Genomic DNA, 19,368 nt, shown 5'->3' with positions numbered 1-19,368 from the left:
GCACCTCCACTCATGTCCTTTTCTGGCTGCCCACGGCACTCAGCCATTCCCACGACCCCTTCATGCTTTCCGAACTAGTGTCACATGTGAGACCCTCACGCATAGACATCATGTCTAACCTCGGCGCCCTCTGGACCGTGAAGCGCCTGCTTGCCGACCTTGAGGAAGCACTCGCCAGGAGGCTTCGCCTCAGCCATGCTGGGCTCTTCCTTATCACAGCCATTTCTTCAGCCCCAACTGACCAGAACCACAATACCGAACAGTGCAACAATAATGTTTCAGGGACTCTCGAACTGCCCTCTGAAACCTCACAAGCCAGGCCTCCACCGTCTGCATAGCTCTCAACACTCTTATCTGCCCAGTGAACTCTTGAACTCTTGAGCACTCAGTGGTTTTTTCCTTCCCAGAATGCACCTGTTACCACACTCCTCCTCTAAACCACATGAGCAGGTCTGTCACAGCATGCCCCACAGCTTAGTACCAATATCTGTCTTAGTTAAGGTTTTCGTTGCTATGGTACAATACGGTAACCAAAAAGCAACTTAGCAAAATGTTTATTTGCCTTACATATTCCAAATCACAGTCCACTGAGAGGAGCAGAGGCTGTGGAGGGGTGCTGCTTACTGGTTTGCTCCTCACGGCTTGCTCAGCCTGCTTTCTTACAGCACCCAGGACCACCAAACCATAGATGGCATCGCCCAAAGGTTAATCTTTGGAGAGTGTTTTCTTAACTGAGATTCCCTCTTCCCAAATGACTCTAGATTGTGTTAAGTTGATGAAAACCAAAACAAACAAAAGCAGAAACAGCTTGCGTTTTGTGAGTTAACGCACTAATCAGACGAGTGTTGAGGGCCAGGAAGACGCTCCTGTGATCAGTTTCTCTCCTCATGTCTCAGCAGCCTGGGAACTGTCTAGTGTCCTTTAATATCTGGTATGTTTCCTAGATGCTCCCTGTTTGTAATGTTTTTGTGGGTCTTGTTGCATATTTATTTGTATATGAGCAGTCTTGTGTGAACTTACCTAATCCCACGAGAATGCTTACTTACATTTTTCTCTACACTGAATTACACTTGCGAATTTATATTGTAGAATACCGATGGTAATGTACAGAAAGCTGACAGTCCCTTTAGTGGGTTCAGCCTTTTAAGAGCGCGTAAACATCTCATGGTGGACATTGGTACAGTTTGTGTTAAATAGACAGCTAAATCCCTTGTCTTTGTTGCTGTTTCGAAAGTTTTGAGCAAGTGTAATGCCCTCTCATTGGCTGTTTTTGTGAATGATGTCTACTTATTAACGTCCATGTGCCAATTTTATTTTCTTTTACATTACTGAATTGCTTTATTCCTTAAATCAGTTTTCTGAACTGTTAGTGGGTTTTTTTGTACATAATCATGTAGTCTGCAAATAGAGATGGTTCGTTTAACAGCATTGGTGGCTACATCAGATATGATACTGCTAAATAGTGGACATCCATGCCTTCCTTACCCCTGATCTTTGTGGGAAAGTCTCTGTTGAGTCTCTTGTCTGGTAAGACCTGGCTTTATGGCTAAAGCCTAGATAGTCAATTATGTTAATGAATTAACAATCAGTTCTAGTATCCTGAATTTTAAAACAGCTGCTGTAAGTGTTGGATTTTGTTAAAGCAAGGTTCAGCACCAATAGGAGTAATTGTGTGATTTTTTATTTTTTTTTACATATATCAACACTGTATACTTTAAAATAGACTTCCTAACACTAAGCCAACCGTGTCGTTGCTGTAGTAAATCTACTTTCTTGGTTTTTTTTTTTTCTTCCTCTCTTCTCCCCATCTGGGGGTTCAGGAGGCTGTCTGTCTGTCTGCTTGCCAGTCTGTCTGTCAGATGACAGCTTGTAAGAGTTGGTTCTTCCCTTTCACGATGGGGATTGAACTCAGGTCACCAGACTTGGTGGTGAGCGTCTTTTCCACTAAGCCCTCTTGCTGGCTCATCTGCTGTCTTCTTAAAACAGTATGGGAAATTTGCTAGCATTTTACTTCGAACCTTTCACTCACATGTAGAAATAGATCTAATTAATTTCCCCTTTGTACCATCTTTTTTATCATTACATATAAATATTATTAAAGTTATGTCTCGAAAAGAAATTTTGTTTTTCGATGTAATCACAAGCCCTGTTTTTTGTAAGGCTTTGTTGAGGTTATTTAACAGTGCGTCTTTCTAACAGTTGATCAGTCCATGAGCATTTGCCTCTTGCTTTCAGTACTAGCTAGTCTGTGAGAGAGAGTTCTACTTTGTTGCCTTAATGAACAAGAGACAATATGCAGCCTTTGACTCTGTTTCCTTTCCTCCTCCTCCCCAGTTGACCCTCCAGGAGTTATCAGTGTCAAGGGAGACATTGGAGTCTCTGACAGAAAACATCAGATTGCAGGTGGCAGAGCAGGGCCAGCCTGTGCTAGCCCAAGTGCTTGTATCGAGCTTGGAGCCTTTCTAGTGGCTCCATATGTCTTTGTCCCCTTCTCAAGGCAAAATGTTACCTGCCAGTGTGTTTTTCTCTCTCAGCTACCTAGGTTAGCAAGAGTAGGTCACTTGATGTTTTCTGATTATGGTTGTAGCGCTAGTTAATTACTTACTAGAAATCCGTCCACGTTGGAAGCAGACAGTACAGTAGTTGTTACCTTACTACTCATGATAATTATCTGCATGTTTTCATGCACACATTCTGTTTGGTTTTGGGGAGAGTTATACGAATCCCTACCTATGTAAAGCTTTCCTGTTTAAAATACTTTCCTCTTTCACTTTAGTGTTTCATCAGCCCTACATCTGAAAATACATATTAGGACACAGATATCAATAGAAAAGGGTTTCGGAGATATTTTGCTACTCTGTAGCAGTGTCTTGATGCTAGAAGAGTTGTAGATGCAAATATACCGGTTTCTTCCAGTCTCAGTGATGAGGGAGCCGGAACCCAGAACCTTGCACATGTTTGCAACGCCGTCTGCTACTGAGCTCCATCCTGCCCCTTAGTTTTCTGAAGATGGGGTTTTCTATGTCACCTACACTGATCTTGAACATACTCTCGTCTCGCCTCTGCCTCCCAGGGGCAACGATTTCAGGCCTGGACCCCAGTGCTTAGCATCAGCTTTTTCATGCCATCACCAGAAAGAAAAACAAGGCGATGGTAGCTATTGGGGCAGTGATGGGCAGGTGGGACAACACAGTACCAAACTATCAAATAGCCCAAAGCAGCACAGTGCGGAAGGCATCAAAGAGCAAGTGTTGTGCTTGTAAGTCAGGTGGAAGCAGAAGGGAGGGTTCAGAGGATGTTCAGGTGAAGGAAGGTAAAGAAAGGTCTTAAGCAACATTGTTTCAAGCTTTTAGAAGAACACAAGCTAATAGCACAGGAGTGATGGTGGAGGGGCCTGGGCTGGAACCAGAGCTACACCTTGGCTAATGGTAAGGGCCTGTGCATAGGCCCTGTGTGAGTTAGGGACGCACTACTCCCCTTGTCCCCAAAGGAATTGGGGCTTTAAACTTAAACCCTTTTAATTTGATAAAACTCTTATTTCTCAAAGTTAAAAGGCTCAAAACATTTCATAATTAAGGCCACCGTTTAGTACTCATTGTTTGATACTGACATGTGGTCCTAACAAGTTAGGAAAACAACTTGTTATTGGGCTCTTCTCTGTTTGATTGTTTGATTTTAATCTTTTAAGTTTTTTTGGTTTTGGTTTCTAATGGGCAGTGGATAAAGCCTAAAGCAATTTTTCAGTTCTATTACATTATTGATTTTCAATTATTTTCAAATGTTAGTGACTATATTGGGTCATGCTTGGCACCATCGTTTATCATTAAGTAGGGGTGTGTGTCTGTGTGTGTGTGTGTTTGTGTCTGTGTGTCTCTGTGTGTATGTATGTGAGTGTGTGTGTCTGTGTGTGTATGTGAGTGTATGTGTTGTGCCTGCCTGCGTGTGTGAGTGTGTAGTATGTTTGTGAGTGTCTGTGTGTGTGAGTATGTGTGTGTATATGAGTGTGTGTGTGTCTCTGTGTGTGTATGTGTGTGTGTGTGTGTGTGTGTGTCTCTGTGTGTGTGTGTGTGTGTGTGTGTATGTGAGTGTATGTATGTGTGTCTGTCTCTGTGTGTGTCTCTGTGTGTCTGTCTGTGTGTGTGTGTCTGTGTGTGTGTGTGTGTGTGTGTGTGTGTGAGTGATCTTTTTGATGATTTTTTTTTTTAGTAAGACATAAATGGATGACTTCTCTCTGAATATTCAAGAGCGCTCTTTTCCTGTTCCAGCTCCTATCTTCATTGTCAATGGGCATCAGTAGAAGATCTGGAAAAAGACAAGAGGATTCAGCAAAAGATAAAACGGTTTAAATCAAAACAGGGCCAGAGCAAATTCCTTTCAGAGGTATGAAATAACCTGGTTAGTTTTTGAATCTTGAAATGTTTTCTTTATTAAATATCCCAATGTTTGAATTTTTGGACCAGAAACTGTCCCAAAGACTGGTTTGGTACTGTTACTTGCATATTGGTTAACTGTTATCACTAAAATTTGTAAACAGGAAGTTTCTCATTCTTCCTGTTGTCTTCGTCTAGAAAATGCTGGCTCTTATGACATGTGGTGTTGGTGTAAAGGTGTGATTAATATTGTACAGTGAGTGTGCAGCTGAGAAATGGACAAAGCAGACAGAGGTCTGCCCAGAACAGGGCAAAGGCTTCCGTTTATGCTGATGGGGACCAATGGCGGTCGCTCAAGTTTGTGCCTTTTACCGGGGTCACCAAACAGATGCTGTGCAGCACTGCAGAGAGGGTAGGCAGTGTCCCCTACCCTGGTTCTCTTTGTTCTAGGTTATCAGTTATAGATAGACAGAGATATCTGATCTGCTTGGAGGAGAGGACCAGCTCCCGACACGATCAGTTATGTGTCAGAGGATGCTTGCACAAGTACGTAGCTGGCTCTCTGGACTCGAGGTCACCAACTTTGAAAGAGATTACTTGATGGTTTCTTAGCTGTTCTGAAGGAGTTAGCCAGGTGTTTCGTGTTGCTCAAGTGTGAGACTCTGGGTTCGGTCCTTCCACATCGACAGGGGCAAAAGGCAAAAAGTAAATAAAGAGTAAATAACTAGATATAAGCTGCAAAGGATAGGGCTGTGAATGCTGACTACTGGACAGCGCCTTTCATGTTTGCCTTTTGCGAAGATGAGATGGGTAAGGATTTTGATGCCATGGGAGCCCACAAGAGTCTTACTTGGGTCGAGTGTGTGCTTTTCTGGAGCCTGTCTTCAGGGTAGCTGCAGGGCGCCTGGGGCGGCTGGCTCTGTTTTCTCTGGTCTCACCCTCCTGCTCTGCTGCCTCTGTAGCAATGGGTGTTTGATCCTGGGAGGCTCGGGTTCCTGGGTGCAGCTCAGTTCTCCTACCCACAAGACCATTAGAATGGTTTTTCTTTGAAAGACTGGCCTGGAAAACAAAGTGCATTTCTACTTCTTGTCCCCCTCTTTATGAAAGTTAAGCTGAAAGGTTGGGACCCTGGGTGAACAGCATCACTAGAGAGAGGGGCCATATGTCCTGTTGACCTTTTGTGAGGTTCAGCAGGGGGGACAGGGGGAAGTTCAGTGTGAGCTTTTCCCATCCTTAAATCACGGTCCCGTTTGTTAAGTTCGCTTGGACTCTGGCTCCTGTAGTCACACATTGTTTAGGGAACTGTGCCTGGCCCTAATATCCAGCCTGTTTCTCTGAACGTGTTGTCCGCATATGTCACTTGTACCCAGGATGCATCCTGGTAAAATGGCAGCTTAGAAACCTTAGTTCTATCCTGCGTGAGAGTTAGCAGAAAAAAATACAGCCTGTCCACCCCTTCTTTTACATACACTTCAGTGACCATGGCTTCACACTTTCCCTGACTCTGTTCCTTAGGATGTCTGGCTATGGCTGCTTTTGCAGTCTTCGCTGAAGCTTCTGCCTCCTGACTCTCCTGAACCGACAGTCTATTTAGAAATAACATTTAGGCCAGGAAGTCTGTCATACGCTTGATGGCATAGAGCGCTCCCCTCATTGGGAAGGGATGTGGGAGAGAATAAGTTGGGTATCGGCTACGAAAGCTCGTGTTGAAAAGGAATTGGTCTTTCAAAGAGCCTGTGGCATCCAAGGCTAGTTCGTGGAGTATTTTACTGTGCGCATTGTATATAAATAATTGTACACGCTATTGACCGAAACCCAGATGCTTTGGGAAAGCTAACTTCATCGGAACGTTAACACTTTAAACCGATAACCGCTATAGTGTATTCTTTTTCTTACCGCTCACCTCTCTGGAAAAACCGAAGGCAGCAGAGCCACATTTTTGTGTCTGCGTTGTTTGGTTCCTAATCCACAGTCCAAAGCACCCAGGTTGGACATTTTAAGTGGGTCCAGTAGCCAGAGTGACAAAGAATGAGGCATAACTGACTAAGCCACCTTTTGTGTGTGAGCATTGCAAAGGGTTACTAAGCTAATCTGCAAGCACATGTAACCATGCGTCTTTGTTTCTGACTCAGGTCAGAATTTTCACAGACGTGGGCTTCTTAGAGCATGACATGGCCTATAGCTTCCATGGCCACAGTCCGTTCTTTCGCCTGACCCATATCCCGTTCTCGTATTCTTTCCAAGCAAGCAGTATTACTTTGCTTCTGTAAATACTGCTAGCATATTAGTTAAACTAGTTAAGTAACTCTGTTTAAGGTTACTTTGGATTCTTTTCCCCAAACACTCAGCATTCAGCACAAATAAGTTATTGGAATGTTTAGGGATAGCGGGAGATTGTTGTTCTAAATGAGGTAGGAATATCGATTGGCAAGGCCTTCCAACACGCTCACAGTCAAATGTGAAACCCGCTGATTTCGGGGTTAGTGGCTTCTGCTAACATTCTGTACGTGGTGCCTGACAGCGTTCTGAGATGCGCTCGCACGTCCTGTGTGTGGCTCTGACTCTTCGCCGCAGACTGTCCTTTCGAGAATGCTAAATGTATTGCATGCCATAAGCCTTTTGGATTGCCCATTAGTGAATTGTAATTTCACACTTCATTTGAAATATTCTTAAACATTCCCTCACAGTAGAAGGTTTCACACAGTAATTAAAATACTCAGTTAACAAAGTCTGAGAAGTTTGATTTCCTCACGGGGAGTGATTCTGTTAAATTGTAGCATTTCAATTAATATAATAGAAGATGTCAAATACAAATTTTGTGTCACTGTGGCCCAAAATATTATTGCCTAGTGCAAAGTGAACTTCTGTGTCTCTGAAGAAATGAATGCGTGAGCGTTTAAGCCTTTTTCCTCTTTGGAACAGATTGAGGATGATCTTTTCAATCCAGATTATGTGGAAGTTGACCGGATAATGGACTTTGCACGGAGCACAGATGACCGGGGCGAGGTAACAGAGATCGTTTGTGTTACCCAGGGGGGCTCAGGCAACTCACATGTATTGACAGAAGGGACAAAATCAAGGCCTGAACCTGGTCAGAGTCTCCATTTTGGCCTATATTTAACTGAAATTTAATGATTTGTAATTAGTTTTGTGAGTTAATAGGGCTAAATAGTTTTTATGTTCAATCCGAATGGTTTTACTTTTAACCGGTTTTCAATCTGAACAACGTTAAAATGTCATAATTCTATCCTGGTCAGTAAGGACCTCAAAAGATTTTGTGTACATGTGTTATGGAGCACAGAGTTTCCCTGTGGAATTGATAGCACACCTGTGGTGGAAGAGAGTTAGTATTCGTTGGCACTGGACAGCCTTGGTACAGCTGGTGCCCTTCAGTTCGTGAGGTGCCTTGAGGGTAGCACAAAGAACTTCTTTTTGAGACCCCCAGACCTGGCTTCCTCGTGTTGCTTTATAAACCTCCGAGACTATAAAAGAATCTGATAGGGAAGTGAGGATGGGGACTGAGCTTGTCCCCATCACTGTGCACCTCTCCGCCATGAGCTCTGGCCTTCCCAGCCTCTCCGTGGAACTGAGCTGTCTGTGTAAGTGCTAAGCTCTTGCTTGGCTTGGGAGAGCCTCCGAGGAACATCCCTTTTACTCTAAACTCTGTGTAATAATGAATCTTGCAGCATTTCAAAGACCGTGTCTGTGACGCCCTCCACACCTTTGTCTTGCTCAGTTGTTCTTAAAGACACTGTCCCATTGCATATTTACATCATCAGCAGATAATTTGGGCGAGTCAGTGTGCCTTGCTCTGTGAACTGAAGATCAACAGAACCAAGCCTTCTCTAAAAGGAGAGTTCCCACTGACTCAGATCGCCCTGCAGTCTTCTGAGACTCATAGCCTCCATTTTAATGTGGCCGAATGCAAGCAGTATCACTTTTCCCCTGAAGACAAAGTAGATTTGTCTGTTCTTTCATTCTTCAAGCAACTGTTCAATTACATAAACAAATGTGCTAGATGGCTTACTATAATAAATCCAAATCATGTAATTGATGAATAATTAGATTACATAAAAATTAGACATTGGTTTGGCTTTTTTGGTATTCCTTAGCTACTCCTTGATATTTGGTCATGAACTACCGATTCAGATAAAAAGCCAATTTTTTTCCCCATTGATACCCAATAATACACTTTCCAGTGTACACTGGAGGCTGCTTTCAGTGCTTATCATTTTAAAGCGTGGGCAGTTCAGTCTCCCCAGTGCTGGGGGTGTTGTCTCGATCAGGGAAGCAGAGCTCATGTCTTTTCCTTAATAATATAATATTTATTTGGTCAATGACTTCAGTTCTGATTTGTTTGAACCTGGCGCAGCCCGTGACTCACTATCTGGTGAAGTGGTGCTCACTCCCTTACGAAGACAGCACATGGGAGCTGAGGCAGGACCTAGATCAAGCAAAGATTGAAGAGTTCGAAAAACTCATGTCCAGGGAGCCGGAGACCGAGCGCGTGGTGAGGACTGGCTCCCGGGGAAGGGTTTAATTTGGGCGTCGCACAGTGGCGAAGCCGCTGAGAAACCACTAATGGGACTTACTGTATTTAACAGGAGCGACCTCCTGCTGATGACTGGAAGAAATCGGAGAGTTCCAGGGAGTACAAAAACAATAACAAACTCAGGGAATACCAGTTGGAGGGAGTAAACTGGCTACTTTTCAATTGGTACAACATGTATGTAAACGTATTTCCTTTTGCTTTCAATCAATGCTGTAACTCAGATCCTTTGCAGTGTGGGGAGTATTAATCTTAATGCTGTGGTACGTTTTTGAAACTCAACCGTTGGAATATACTTAATTTATTTACCAAGTAAATTAATGCAGAGATGGGCAGATCCATGTAGAAGCAATATTTGTTTGTTAGAGGATTTTCTCTGACATACATTTCACTGAACTAAGAAAACAGCTGAGGGATAGGTATGGGGTATACGTCTGCAGAGTGTTTATCCTGTGGAGAGAGAGTAGCAGCTAATAATCACGAAGTTTTCCTGTCTTTTTTCTTCCCTAAAGGCGAAACTGCATTTTAGCAGATGAAATGGGTTTGGGAAAAACCATCCAGTCCATTACATTTCTCTATGAGATATATTTGAAAGGAATCCATGGCCCTTTTTTAGTCATTGCCCCGTTGTCCACGATCCCCAACTGGGAAAGGGAATTCCGAACCTGGACGGAGTTGAACGTGGTTGTGTATCACGGGAGCCAAGCTAGTCGTCGGACCATTCAGTTGTATGAAATGTACTTCAAAGATCCCCAGGTAAGATGGTGGGGCGTGCCCCCTGTGCATGTCGTGTATGTTTTAGAGGGTTGAAGACTCAGATCTCTGGGACTTGGGGATGGAAGCCTTGAGTTTGCTAACTCGAGAAACTTGCTGGAGATTTCTTATCTGTTTTTAGCATTTGTCATTCTGATTGTTTAATTATAAGGAATAATTTTACTTAACGTTTGGTGACCACAAAACTCTATGACACATTAATAACTTAGTTCTATTTTGTATGCCCAAGACAATACCAAACCAAAAAAAAAAAAAAGACCAGAGGGAACATTTTATTGTACCATGACCAGAAGCAAAAAAATAGCAAGTCTTATAAAAATTAGAGTATGCCAAAAAAGAGGGGTTTAGTACTTTGCTCTTGTAATTGTTCTGATTTTGTCTTGTCGTAGTTAACTGCTTGTAATCACTGCCTAATATTAGCAATAAAGCAGCATTGTGCATGCATGACAGGGGATGGCGTGTGCTAAAATGTGGGTAATCTTTAAGTGGTAGATGTCCAATAGTTGGAAATAAGGCAGCTTTATATACAAAGACTCTTTACATACAAAGTGTGACCTATAGTTAAAAGGAAAAAAAGAATACTGTTTTTATCTTTAGATTTGAGAAATTATAAGGTTCATCCTCTTTGGATTTTTTTTTCTTTTAATTTCAAAAATGTTAGTGTTTTACAAGAAATGTTAATAAAACACAGAAAAAATTAAGTTACAGAAACTTAAAAATAAAAAAAATTAAAGTCACCTTAGCGCTCAACTTCCTTTTAGGCTCTGTGGGCTGCGACTAGACTGGAGGACTTAAAGACACTTTTCTACACGTGATCTCTAAGAAAATTTGACCCTAAATTTTTCTAGCATTCTCCAGTCTCTTTTAAAAAGGAAATGTCATAAATTCTTATTTTAACTGAAACAGCTGTGACCTGGAAACTTGAAAACAGCGCCACCTAAAACGCAGAGGTCTCCAAAGGGTTAAATACATACATATCAGCAGCTTTTATTTAACGTCAAACGTATGAACACAGCCAGCCCTGTGAAACGACTCTGGTGTCTTGTGCTCCCGTAGGGTCGAGTGATAAAGGGGTCCTATAAGTTCCACGCCATCATCACCACGTTCGAGATGATTCTGACCGACTGCCCCGAGCTGCGCAATATCCCCTGGCGTTGCGTGGTCATCGATGAAGCACACAGGCTGAAGAACAGGAACTGCAAGCTTCTGGAGGGACTGAAGATGATGGACTTGGTTAGTGACCCGGGAAGGGCACCGCACACCCCGTCGGCCCCCTTAGACTAGGCTGTTCAGAAGTCACCGCTGCCTCCCTGACCGCTGTCTGCTGGTATCTCAGCGGAGCGTGGTCATGATAATTTGACCGACGTCAATTTCAAATATTTGCCGTGTCATTAACCATCGGGCCAGCACTGCCTCAGTGAGGACAGCCCGGCCACGTTTCCCAGCATGCGGTTTTGCTCCTGTGGGGCCAGTTGTAGGTGTACACTGTCCGTTAGTTGACCGGGACGTCTGTTCAGTTTCTACGGCTGCTGCGGTTTGTGGTATTGGAGGCCTCACATTTGTTCCAGGGTTTTAGACCACGCTTATCTTATTTTCCCAAAGAAATAGCCGTGCCTTCCTACTTTGGCATTGGAAAATTTCTCTTTTCCGTAGGAATAATTGCCGGTAACAAGTTGTAAGCATATCAGGAATTGGTTATTTGTTGTGCCTGCTGCTATGTGTACGATCCTCTGATAGAAGTTGCTACACGCTCTGCTGTCCTTGATTTCCCTCTCACTCCATAGTTTTCAAGACAGTTTGGCCATTTGTTCGTCCCTCCCCCCAACATTTATCTACTTGCGTGTTGAGGTTGCACACGTACCACGGTGTAATTGTGGAAGTGAGGGGACAGCGTGGTTCTCTGCGCCATGTGAGTTCCCGCAACTGAACTCAGTGTTTTTATCTGCTGAGCCTGCTCCCCAGCCCAGCCTCTCACTTTTAGTGTACATTTGAAAAAGAAAGTCGCTACCCTGCAGGCAGAATGAATTGGCAGAGTCTGCGAGCTTCTGTAGATTGATAAGATCTCTTGTTACGGAGAGTGGGTGATGGGAAGGAACCTGTGTGTTCAGGGCTGTACTCGTTTTTCTAAAGACCGGGCCTACTGAAAAGAACTTCAGAGCTCTCTGTCACAGTTTTTGCAAGGGGGTTGGACCATCCAGCCATTCTTTCAATTACAAACAAGCGAAATCTAGTTTTGCTGAAGGGAAAGAAGATTGACTGATTTTTTTCTTCCCCTACTTAGGGTTGCCACCCCCATTTTTCTATCAAGTAAACACCTTGTTAACAAGGTCCTAGATCTTTTGGAAAGCAGCTCACCAGATCTGATAGCCAGTCTGTTGTAGATGAGCATTTAAGAGAAGCAGAGAAAGTCTTTGGCACAGGGATCTCCCCGGGTGATGGTCCAGCAGCGCAGGGAAGTGATCCTCTCTTTGCAGGTAAACACAGATGTTCAGGACATGTGTAACGATCTTCAGAGCGGAGGTGTGCCTTCACGGTCACCCACTAAGAGACAGTTGTATGTCTGTTTCTGAAGGCTTAAAGTCATGTGACTGAGTTTGTCTTAAGTTGTGATCTATTATTAGCTCCTATGTCTCAAAATAGTAGATTCTCATTGTATAGCACCCTTTTGTTGGTGAGAGAAATGTATTTACTTCTCTCAACATCAAGGAATTACTTGCTTTTGAGATGCTATAGAAATTAATGTTTTATTAATGGATTAGAATATGGCACGGAAATAACTTTTCTGTTACATATCACAATATTTATTTACTTTTTTACGAATAATGGCACATAGAGGAAATAATAAATGTTTTCCTCACTGAGCTAGACAGGGATGGCGAGGCTGCCCCTCGCAGTGGGAGACCAGTCATTGGGTGTTCTGACTGTCACAGCCATTATTCCTGTAGCGTGTTTTTAGACGATGCACTGGAAATCTACAGTGACCTATCTCAGAAGAGATGTGTTTGAGGCAGAAGACATCATTGTTGTTCAAAGTCAAAATGTGCTTGTATTGATGCAGCTGAGAATAGCCAACTGGTGCTTGATCCTAACTTCAGCATCGTTTGAACCTGTGCTCTTGCCAGAGTAGCCCAGCGAGGAGCGGTGTTTTCCAGACAGTGCTGTAGGTCCTAGGGGTTGCCGACACTTAGACTAAGTGGAGTAAGGTGAGCACGAGCTGATGAAGATGCTCTCCAAGGCAGAAAAGAGGACTACTGGGTATCTGCCTCTCCTCTATGACAAAACAAATGGAGCTGTGTGTGCAGGTAGTCATGGCTGACACCATCCTCCATAGAACTCTGGAAGGGAAGCCCTCAACAAAGAGGGGCTGCGGTGAAGTTGTTATGGGTCTTCATTGACTCCGTTGTCCCCTCATACATCAACAGGAGGCTCCACACAAAAACGTGTTGCTAAAATGGAATTAAGTTCACATTCTTCATCCGCACTATGAACGCAATCGTGCTGTCAAGGCAGGTGCACCTCCACCTGTCCGTTGACCTGGAGGAGACTGTGCGTGATACCCAATAGCATGAGACCAGGGGCTCCTTTACCCAAATAAGTTTCCTTTGAAATGAGCATACCTAAAAGGCCTTGACTAAGTTAAGTGCTCAGACCTGAAACCAGTGAGCAAGGCGATGAGATCACTCCGAGACAGTCAACACCGCAGGGCCACCGTTCCCCATTCACCCCTGCGAGTCTTTCCTCGGTCCGTGATGATACTTTCAAACGCTGTTTGATAAAGTCATGCAGGACTTTGGAAAATCAGAGGTCACGGCCTGTGAAACTTACCAGTCTAGAAGACCTCGAACTCATTTGCAGATTGCACAGGCTTTGTGAGCCTCGTGATGGTGGTAATCTACCCATCAAACTGCTTCACCTCATGTTTAAAGCGCTTTCCTGAGAGATAGACCTGGTAGAGACTGCTGTTGTCTAGGCCATCTCACTAGGGTTCAGTGAGTATATGTTCTGTGTGGCCAGCTTTCAAGTTAAATCAGAATCTGACTTTTGAAATTACCACATGGCTGCAGTCACTTCCTAAAATAAATGTGTTGTGTTATGCACCAAGTACCCAAACAAAGAAGAAAATATTAAGGCTTTTGAAATTTATAAGTTCAGGTCTAAGGTTGGTAGGGCCTAATGTTCACTAAACCATATACTTGCTAGGTCCACCCACAAAGCGCTGCATAAAACCCGGCCCAGTGATGACTTGTGCCTTTAATCTCAGCACCTAGAAGGCAGGAGGATCATAAGTTCAAATCCATCCTGGGACACATGAGACCCTGTCTTTTTCTTTTTAAGGAGTTGTACGAAAGGTGGGAGAGGAAATTGCAGTCTGAATGTAATATACAAGAGAAGAACAAGAATGAGTGAATGAATGAATGAATGAGTTACCATTGTTAATCCTGATCCATCTAAAAGGCACCTCTGTTGCTTATGTTGAAATAGAAAGAGAAGGCACAGTTTCATCAATGGCTGGAGGACGGAGTTTACAAGCACAAACACTGGCTGAAGTAATAGCTAAAGGGCTTCAAAGACACAAAACTAGAAATAGCGTCAAATTATTTTTTTTAAATTATTGTGGCATTTAAAACTAAGCTGGCCTCTTTGCTAGTTGAGAATTTTCGCAGAACAAAACGGTTTTCCATGTGGCTGTTGCCTTTGGAGGCACCTCCTTTGTCTCCTCAGTGAGTCATGCACGAGCACATGGAAAGGTGAGAGCCCTGCTGCTGTAGAGAACAGAAAGGAACCTGGAGCTGAGTCTGGGGACTTCAGGGGAAACTAACACAGCAGAGGGGAAGATCCCAGCGACTGGGAGACTCAGAAAGCCGTCCTCCCTAAATCTCAGCCTTGCAAACCCAGAAGAAGCAGTGGCAGGCGCGTGGAGGGGGCCCCCAGAGTTTGCTGTGGTGTTCTCGGTGTCTTCATGCCCCTGCCCCAGGAACCACGAGCGCCTGGGTCTTTTTCTTGGTTCTAAGTTCTACACCTTGTGTACAGCCCACCACGTCGAGCAGAAACGGGACTGTAGGCAGACAGGAAAGTGTTAGCGTTGAGAAGCTCTTGTGTTCCTGAGCGCCATTCCGTCTTCTCCGTTCCTCACAGGAACACAAAGTGCTGCTGACCGGGACCCCGCTGCAGAACACTGTGGAGGAGCTCTTTAGCCTGCTTCATTTCCTGGAGCCAAGTCGCTTCCCTTTAGAAACAACCTTCATGCAGGAATTTGGCGATCTGAAAACGGAAGAGCAGGTACTTAGCCCCTCCTCGTTGCCTTTCAGACACAACTCGGAACGCAGACTCGTGAAATGGCCTTTGAGGATTTTAAGAAGTGGGGGTTGTGTCATCGCATTGGCCACTTTACAAAGAGCTCTGCGGATCCTCTAGGACCTGAAGCCAGAGTTGATCCCGTTTGTCTCCTCTGCCCCTCCCCCACCCCAAAAGAGCACGCCGTGTTTTTATAGAACACAACCTCGAAAGAGGGTTGTACCGTTTGGGTTAGTGTTTCTGCAGGGTGTACATCACAGGTAGTGGCCGAAGCCCCTAGGGTTTGCCCAACCGCCCGTCCACTAGAACTTCGGGTCCTCGGTCCCACTTCTGAACCATATCGCTTCAAGCCTATTTGTTCTCACTTCAAAAGAGGAGGTACAACTAGCCTGGTAGATCTCTGAAAGAAACCAAAGGGCTTGCGTGTGAGAAACACTTGGCAACCTTAGGCACCGTAAGTTATGCAGGCATTAATTCTAATTCGTGCGGAGCCTCCTGTCAGTGAACCAGCAAAGATCCACAGTCCACTCATTTTAAAATAAACGGGTTCATAAGCTCGGAGTCTCGGACTTGTTTGCCCACTGTCCAGCCTCCTGGCCGAGTTCAGAGTGTGGTCTGTGGTAATGTAGCAGCAGTGTAGTGCCCTATGAGTACCAGAGAGAGACTCCGGCTTGGTTTGCTCACTGAGTACTGTCTTCCAGCTCCCTCACCCTCACTGTTACTTCCCACAAAGGAAGAGAAGCATGGAGCCCCCGACAGGTCTCCCGCCCTCTTCCTGTCCATCCCCAGGGCCAAAACACAAAGGGAAGCTAAGTAAACACCCCTCCCCCAACAGGTGCTCAGGCCCCTCAAGTGGTTCAGGAGTTCCGAACAGGTAAAGGTTTCTGTTCCACACAAGCCACACAGCCTTCGTGCCACGTCTCTTGTGACAGCTCAGAATTCATCTCCTCCACATTCTTCCTAGGTTTCAGGAACTGAAAATGGATATTAAATAAATGACACAGCCTCCTCTTTTTTTTTAATGCCAGGATGTTTTAACCCTTAAGTGAATGGAGATCCCAGTATTGACTTGAGGTCCTTTTTTAGGTGCAAAAACTACAGGCTATTCTAAAGCCGATGATGTTGAGACGCCTGAAGGAGGATGTAGAAAAGAACTTGGCCCCCAAAGAAGAGACCATTATTGAAGTTGAGCTAACAAACATTCAGAAGAAGTATTACCGAGCCATCCTTGAGAAGAATTTTACATTTCTTTCCAAAGGTGGTGGACAAGCTAACGTACCTAACCTTTTAAACACTATGATGGAACTCAGAAAGTGCTGCAATCATCCTTACCTAATCAATGGTAAGCTTGCCTGCCCGCTCGCTCGTCCGCCCACCCTCTGCTTGTTACGGGCGGAGGTTGGTACAGGCTTCAGAAGCTCCCCTCCGCCCGTGCTGAGGTTCTCCTGGCGCGCGTCCCTCACAGTCCTGGCCTCTCACGGGGCATGCTCATGGCGGGCACCCCCTTCTGTGGTTGCCGAGGTTGGCGGGCAGTGCTCTCCCTGCCTGTCACCGTCCCCTTCATCTGAAAGTGGGTATTTGCTCCAGGAATAGATGTCAGCAGGGCCAGGCCAGCTGCTAAAATCCCGTGAGGATTTCTTGGAGGGAGTAGCATGTTTGATTCCAAAGCGCTTAAGAGCATCTGCTCATGGGCAGCCACCGCCCGCACTTCAGGTGTGTGAGGGAAAGGTGGCCTTAGGCCCCTTGCAGTCTGAAGGCCCTCAGTGCGTGTCCCCTGAAAATGGAAGGGGATTCTAAAGTTCCGATCATCGTATCGCCCCTGTTACCGATAGGGACTTCATGGCCTAGATACTTTCTACTCCATAGTGACATGTGACTGACGCCCATGGGTTAAATGCCTTACACACTTCCAGAAACCGTTAAGGACATGTGTCCCATGCCTGTAAGGGTACAGCCAGTGGGGACTTAGAGAGTCTCAGAGGAAGATGTTATATGAGATGAGGATTTTGCTAGGCAGGACTAGAAAAAGAAAGGACCCGGAGGGTGAAGTCCTAATGCAAGCAAACACAAGAACAGAAAGATCCTACCCAAAGTCTGTGTGTGCGACACAGAGGGACCGTGCCCCTTGGACACTCGGACCCTGCCACGGAGGCCTCAGATGGGGTCACGGGTCACTTTGGGTCCAAGCTGTGGGTGGAGGAAAGCCACAGCTGGTATTTGAGCTGAGCACCAGCAGAATGCTCACCTAGGGTATACAAAGCTCTGGGTTCCATCCCAGGACCCAGCAAAGCCAGGTCTGGTAGCACATTCCTGTCATCTCAGCACCGAGGAGGGAGAGGTCAGAGGATCGACATCATAGTCAGTTCTGTAGAAAATTTGAGGAGGAATGGGGCGAGGAGGGGCTGTTATTCATGAGAGCCTGCCTCAAAAATAAAAAGACTGATCATAGCCAACATTCCAAAAAGGATGGAGTGAAGGACAGACGGACAGACAGACAGACAGATAGACAGACAAGCAGAAAACGATCAGCTGAAGGGATACAGCTGTGATCTGGGCAGTTGCTATTGTGGCGGCAGGCTAACTTGGGGTGCCGTGTGTCTTCCTAATAGGCTGGCGGTGTGTTAGGGAAGAAAGGACACAGCCCCCCTTTTCCCTGACTCGGTGTGCGCCGTCCACACCCTGGATGTCCTTGTCAATGTAGGAGAAAAAGTAGTATCTACCTGGAAAATAAGCTCAGGCCATGGAACCCGAGGCCCTCGCTCTGCTGTGCCTGTCTGTGAACTCCTTCTTGAAAGCAGTCGTTTCAGTGGCGTCTGTTTTCTAAAGAGAGCACCGTGTCTGGTAATTGCACGTGCATTGTGTCAGCTAGCCGTGCAGCGTCTGTGAGCCCGTAAGCCGCTCTGGTGTCAGCTAGCCCGTGGTTGACTTGCGCCTCGGGGAGAATACTTGTGAGAGGAGGACACACCTGACTGCGTGCACAGACCTTTATCTCATACCTATAGAGAGGAAAGAGATAACAGCAACCCCCAGCAGGACAGAGGAGGAAAAGAGAGGTTTCCTAAAGGACTCACGGCGCTGGCGATGTGACAAGGTGGATGTCCCAGAGCTTCCGTGTCCTCCCTGCTCACTCGGGTTAATTACATTCAGAGAGCATTGCCGGGGTTTCCCCACAAAACATAGCAGTGACTCTTTTCTGTGACTGATTTCTCTCTGCCACCCCCCCCCCCATCCCATAGCTCTTCTTCTGGAGTCCTTAGAACTTCTTAAGGTTCTAATTGTCACGCCTCGAGGTGAGCTCTATGTCCTGAGAATAAAGTAACACAGTGTCTGTTAGGCAGGTGTCCTTGTGCCCCTGTCTTTCTGAAAGCTTTAAAAAAAAATACACATATGCTAGGCTCACAGCTCCAGGAAATCGTAGGGAGGGAAACACTACCTCACGGACATCTCAGGGATTGGTCCAGGACTCAACCGTACGTTCTCATCCAGGATCTGGAAGTGAGCGCTCATGGAGCTATCACAGCATACAAGTAGCCCCCGTAAGGGAGTTTTAATCGTGCGCATTAATTGTCACAAACTAGTCGCAGCAGAGGAGAGTGCCCAGTTGGCCTGAACTTCTATTCTGCAGAGCGCGTCTTTTGAGAAGTAGGAGCAAATCTGTACATCGGTGGGAGTCGTTAGATAAGCCTAGTGGGAGAAAACCCTGCAAGGGTGGTAGTACACGCAGCGTGTGCAAAGGTTTCTGTGGGAGAGTCCGTGCGTGGTAGTACTCGCAGCGTGTGCAAAGGTTTCTGTGGGTGGGAGAGTCCGTGCGTGGTAGTACACGCAGCGTGTGCAAAGGTTTCTGTGGGTGGGAGAGTCCGTGCGTGGTAGTACACGCAGCGTGTGCAAAGGTTTCTGTGGGTGGGAGAGTCCGTGCGTGGTAGTACACGCAGCGTGTGCAAAGGTTTCTGTAGGTGGGAGTGTCCGTGCGTGGTAGTACACGCAGCGTGTGCAAAGGTTTCTGTGGGTGGGAGAGTCCGTGCGTGGTAGTACACGCAGCGTGTGCAAAGGTTTCTGTGGGTGGGAGTGTCCGTGCGTGGCAGGCACTCAGTCACTGTTGCTAACAGGCAGATACCTGGACACCTACCTGGTTAGGAGTACTGGGCGAGAACACTGTTTGGGTAGAATTTTATTTCCCGACATGGGGACAGGGGTGGCAAAAGCATGTCCAGAGTCCGCGGGTGGTTGGAGGTGACGCGGGGTCGTTTGTTACAGTTCTTTGTGGGGACAGTGAAGAAAGTAGGTGCGTTGGTTAAGAGTTTCCTGGTGGGATGGGTTTTAGAGAGGGGGAAAACTTAAGGTGTTCTCTCTTTCTGCTGCTCTCCACGGCGTCGATGTTCT

General features: G+C 45.7%; 1 protein-coding gene across 1 annotated transcript in view; it reads left to right on the top strand.

Annotated features, from left to right (window-relative positions):
* Nucleotides 1–19,368, top strand: part of Chd7 (chromodomain helicase DNA binding protein 7) — a 179,208-nt gene that overhangs the window by 128,997 nt on the left and 30,843 nt on the right. The window contains exons 8-16 of the mRNA XM_032906136.1: nucleotides 4,266–4,380; nucleotides 7,293–7,376; nucleotides 8,743–8,880; nucleotides 8,975–9,096; nucleotides 9,432–9,675; nucleotides 10,750–10,926; nucleotides 14,830–14,973; nucleotides 16,075–16,330; nucleotides 19,271–19,274. Coding sequence (XP_032762027.1) covers nucleotides 4,266–4,380; nucleotides 7,293–7,376; nucleotides 8,743–8,880; nucleotides 8,975–9,096; nucleotides 9,432–9,675; nucleotides 10,750–10,926; nucleotides 14,830–14,973; nucleotides 16,075–16,330; nucleotides 19,271–19,274 — 1,284 coding nt within the window. The remainder of the gene's footprint in view (nucleotides 1–4,265; nucleotides 4,381–7,292; nucleotides 7,377–8,742; nucleotides 8,881–8,974; nucleotides 9,097–9,431; nucleotides 9,676–10,749; nucleotides 10,927–14,829; nucleotides 14,974–16,074; nucleotides 16,331–19,270; nucleotides 19,275–19,368) is intronic.

This window comes from Rattus rattus, chromosome 1 (assembly GCF_011064425.1).
Source record: "Rattus rattus isolate New Zealand chromosome 1, Rrattus_CSIRO_v1, whole genome shotgun sequence".
In the NCBI taxonomy this organism is placed as follows: Eukaryota; Metazoa; Chordata; class Mammalia; order Rodentia; family Muridae; genus Rattus; species Rattus rattus.
This window is presented reverse-complemented; position numbering and strand designations above follow the sequence as displayed.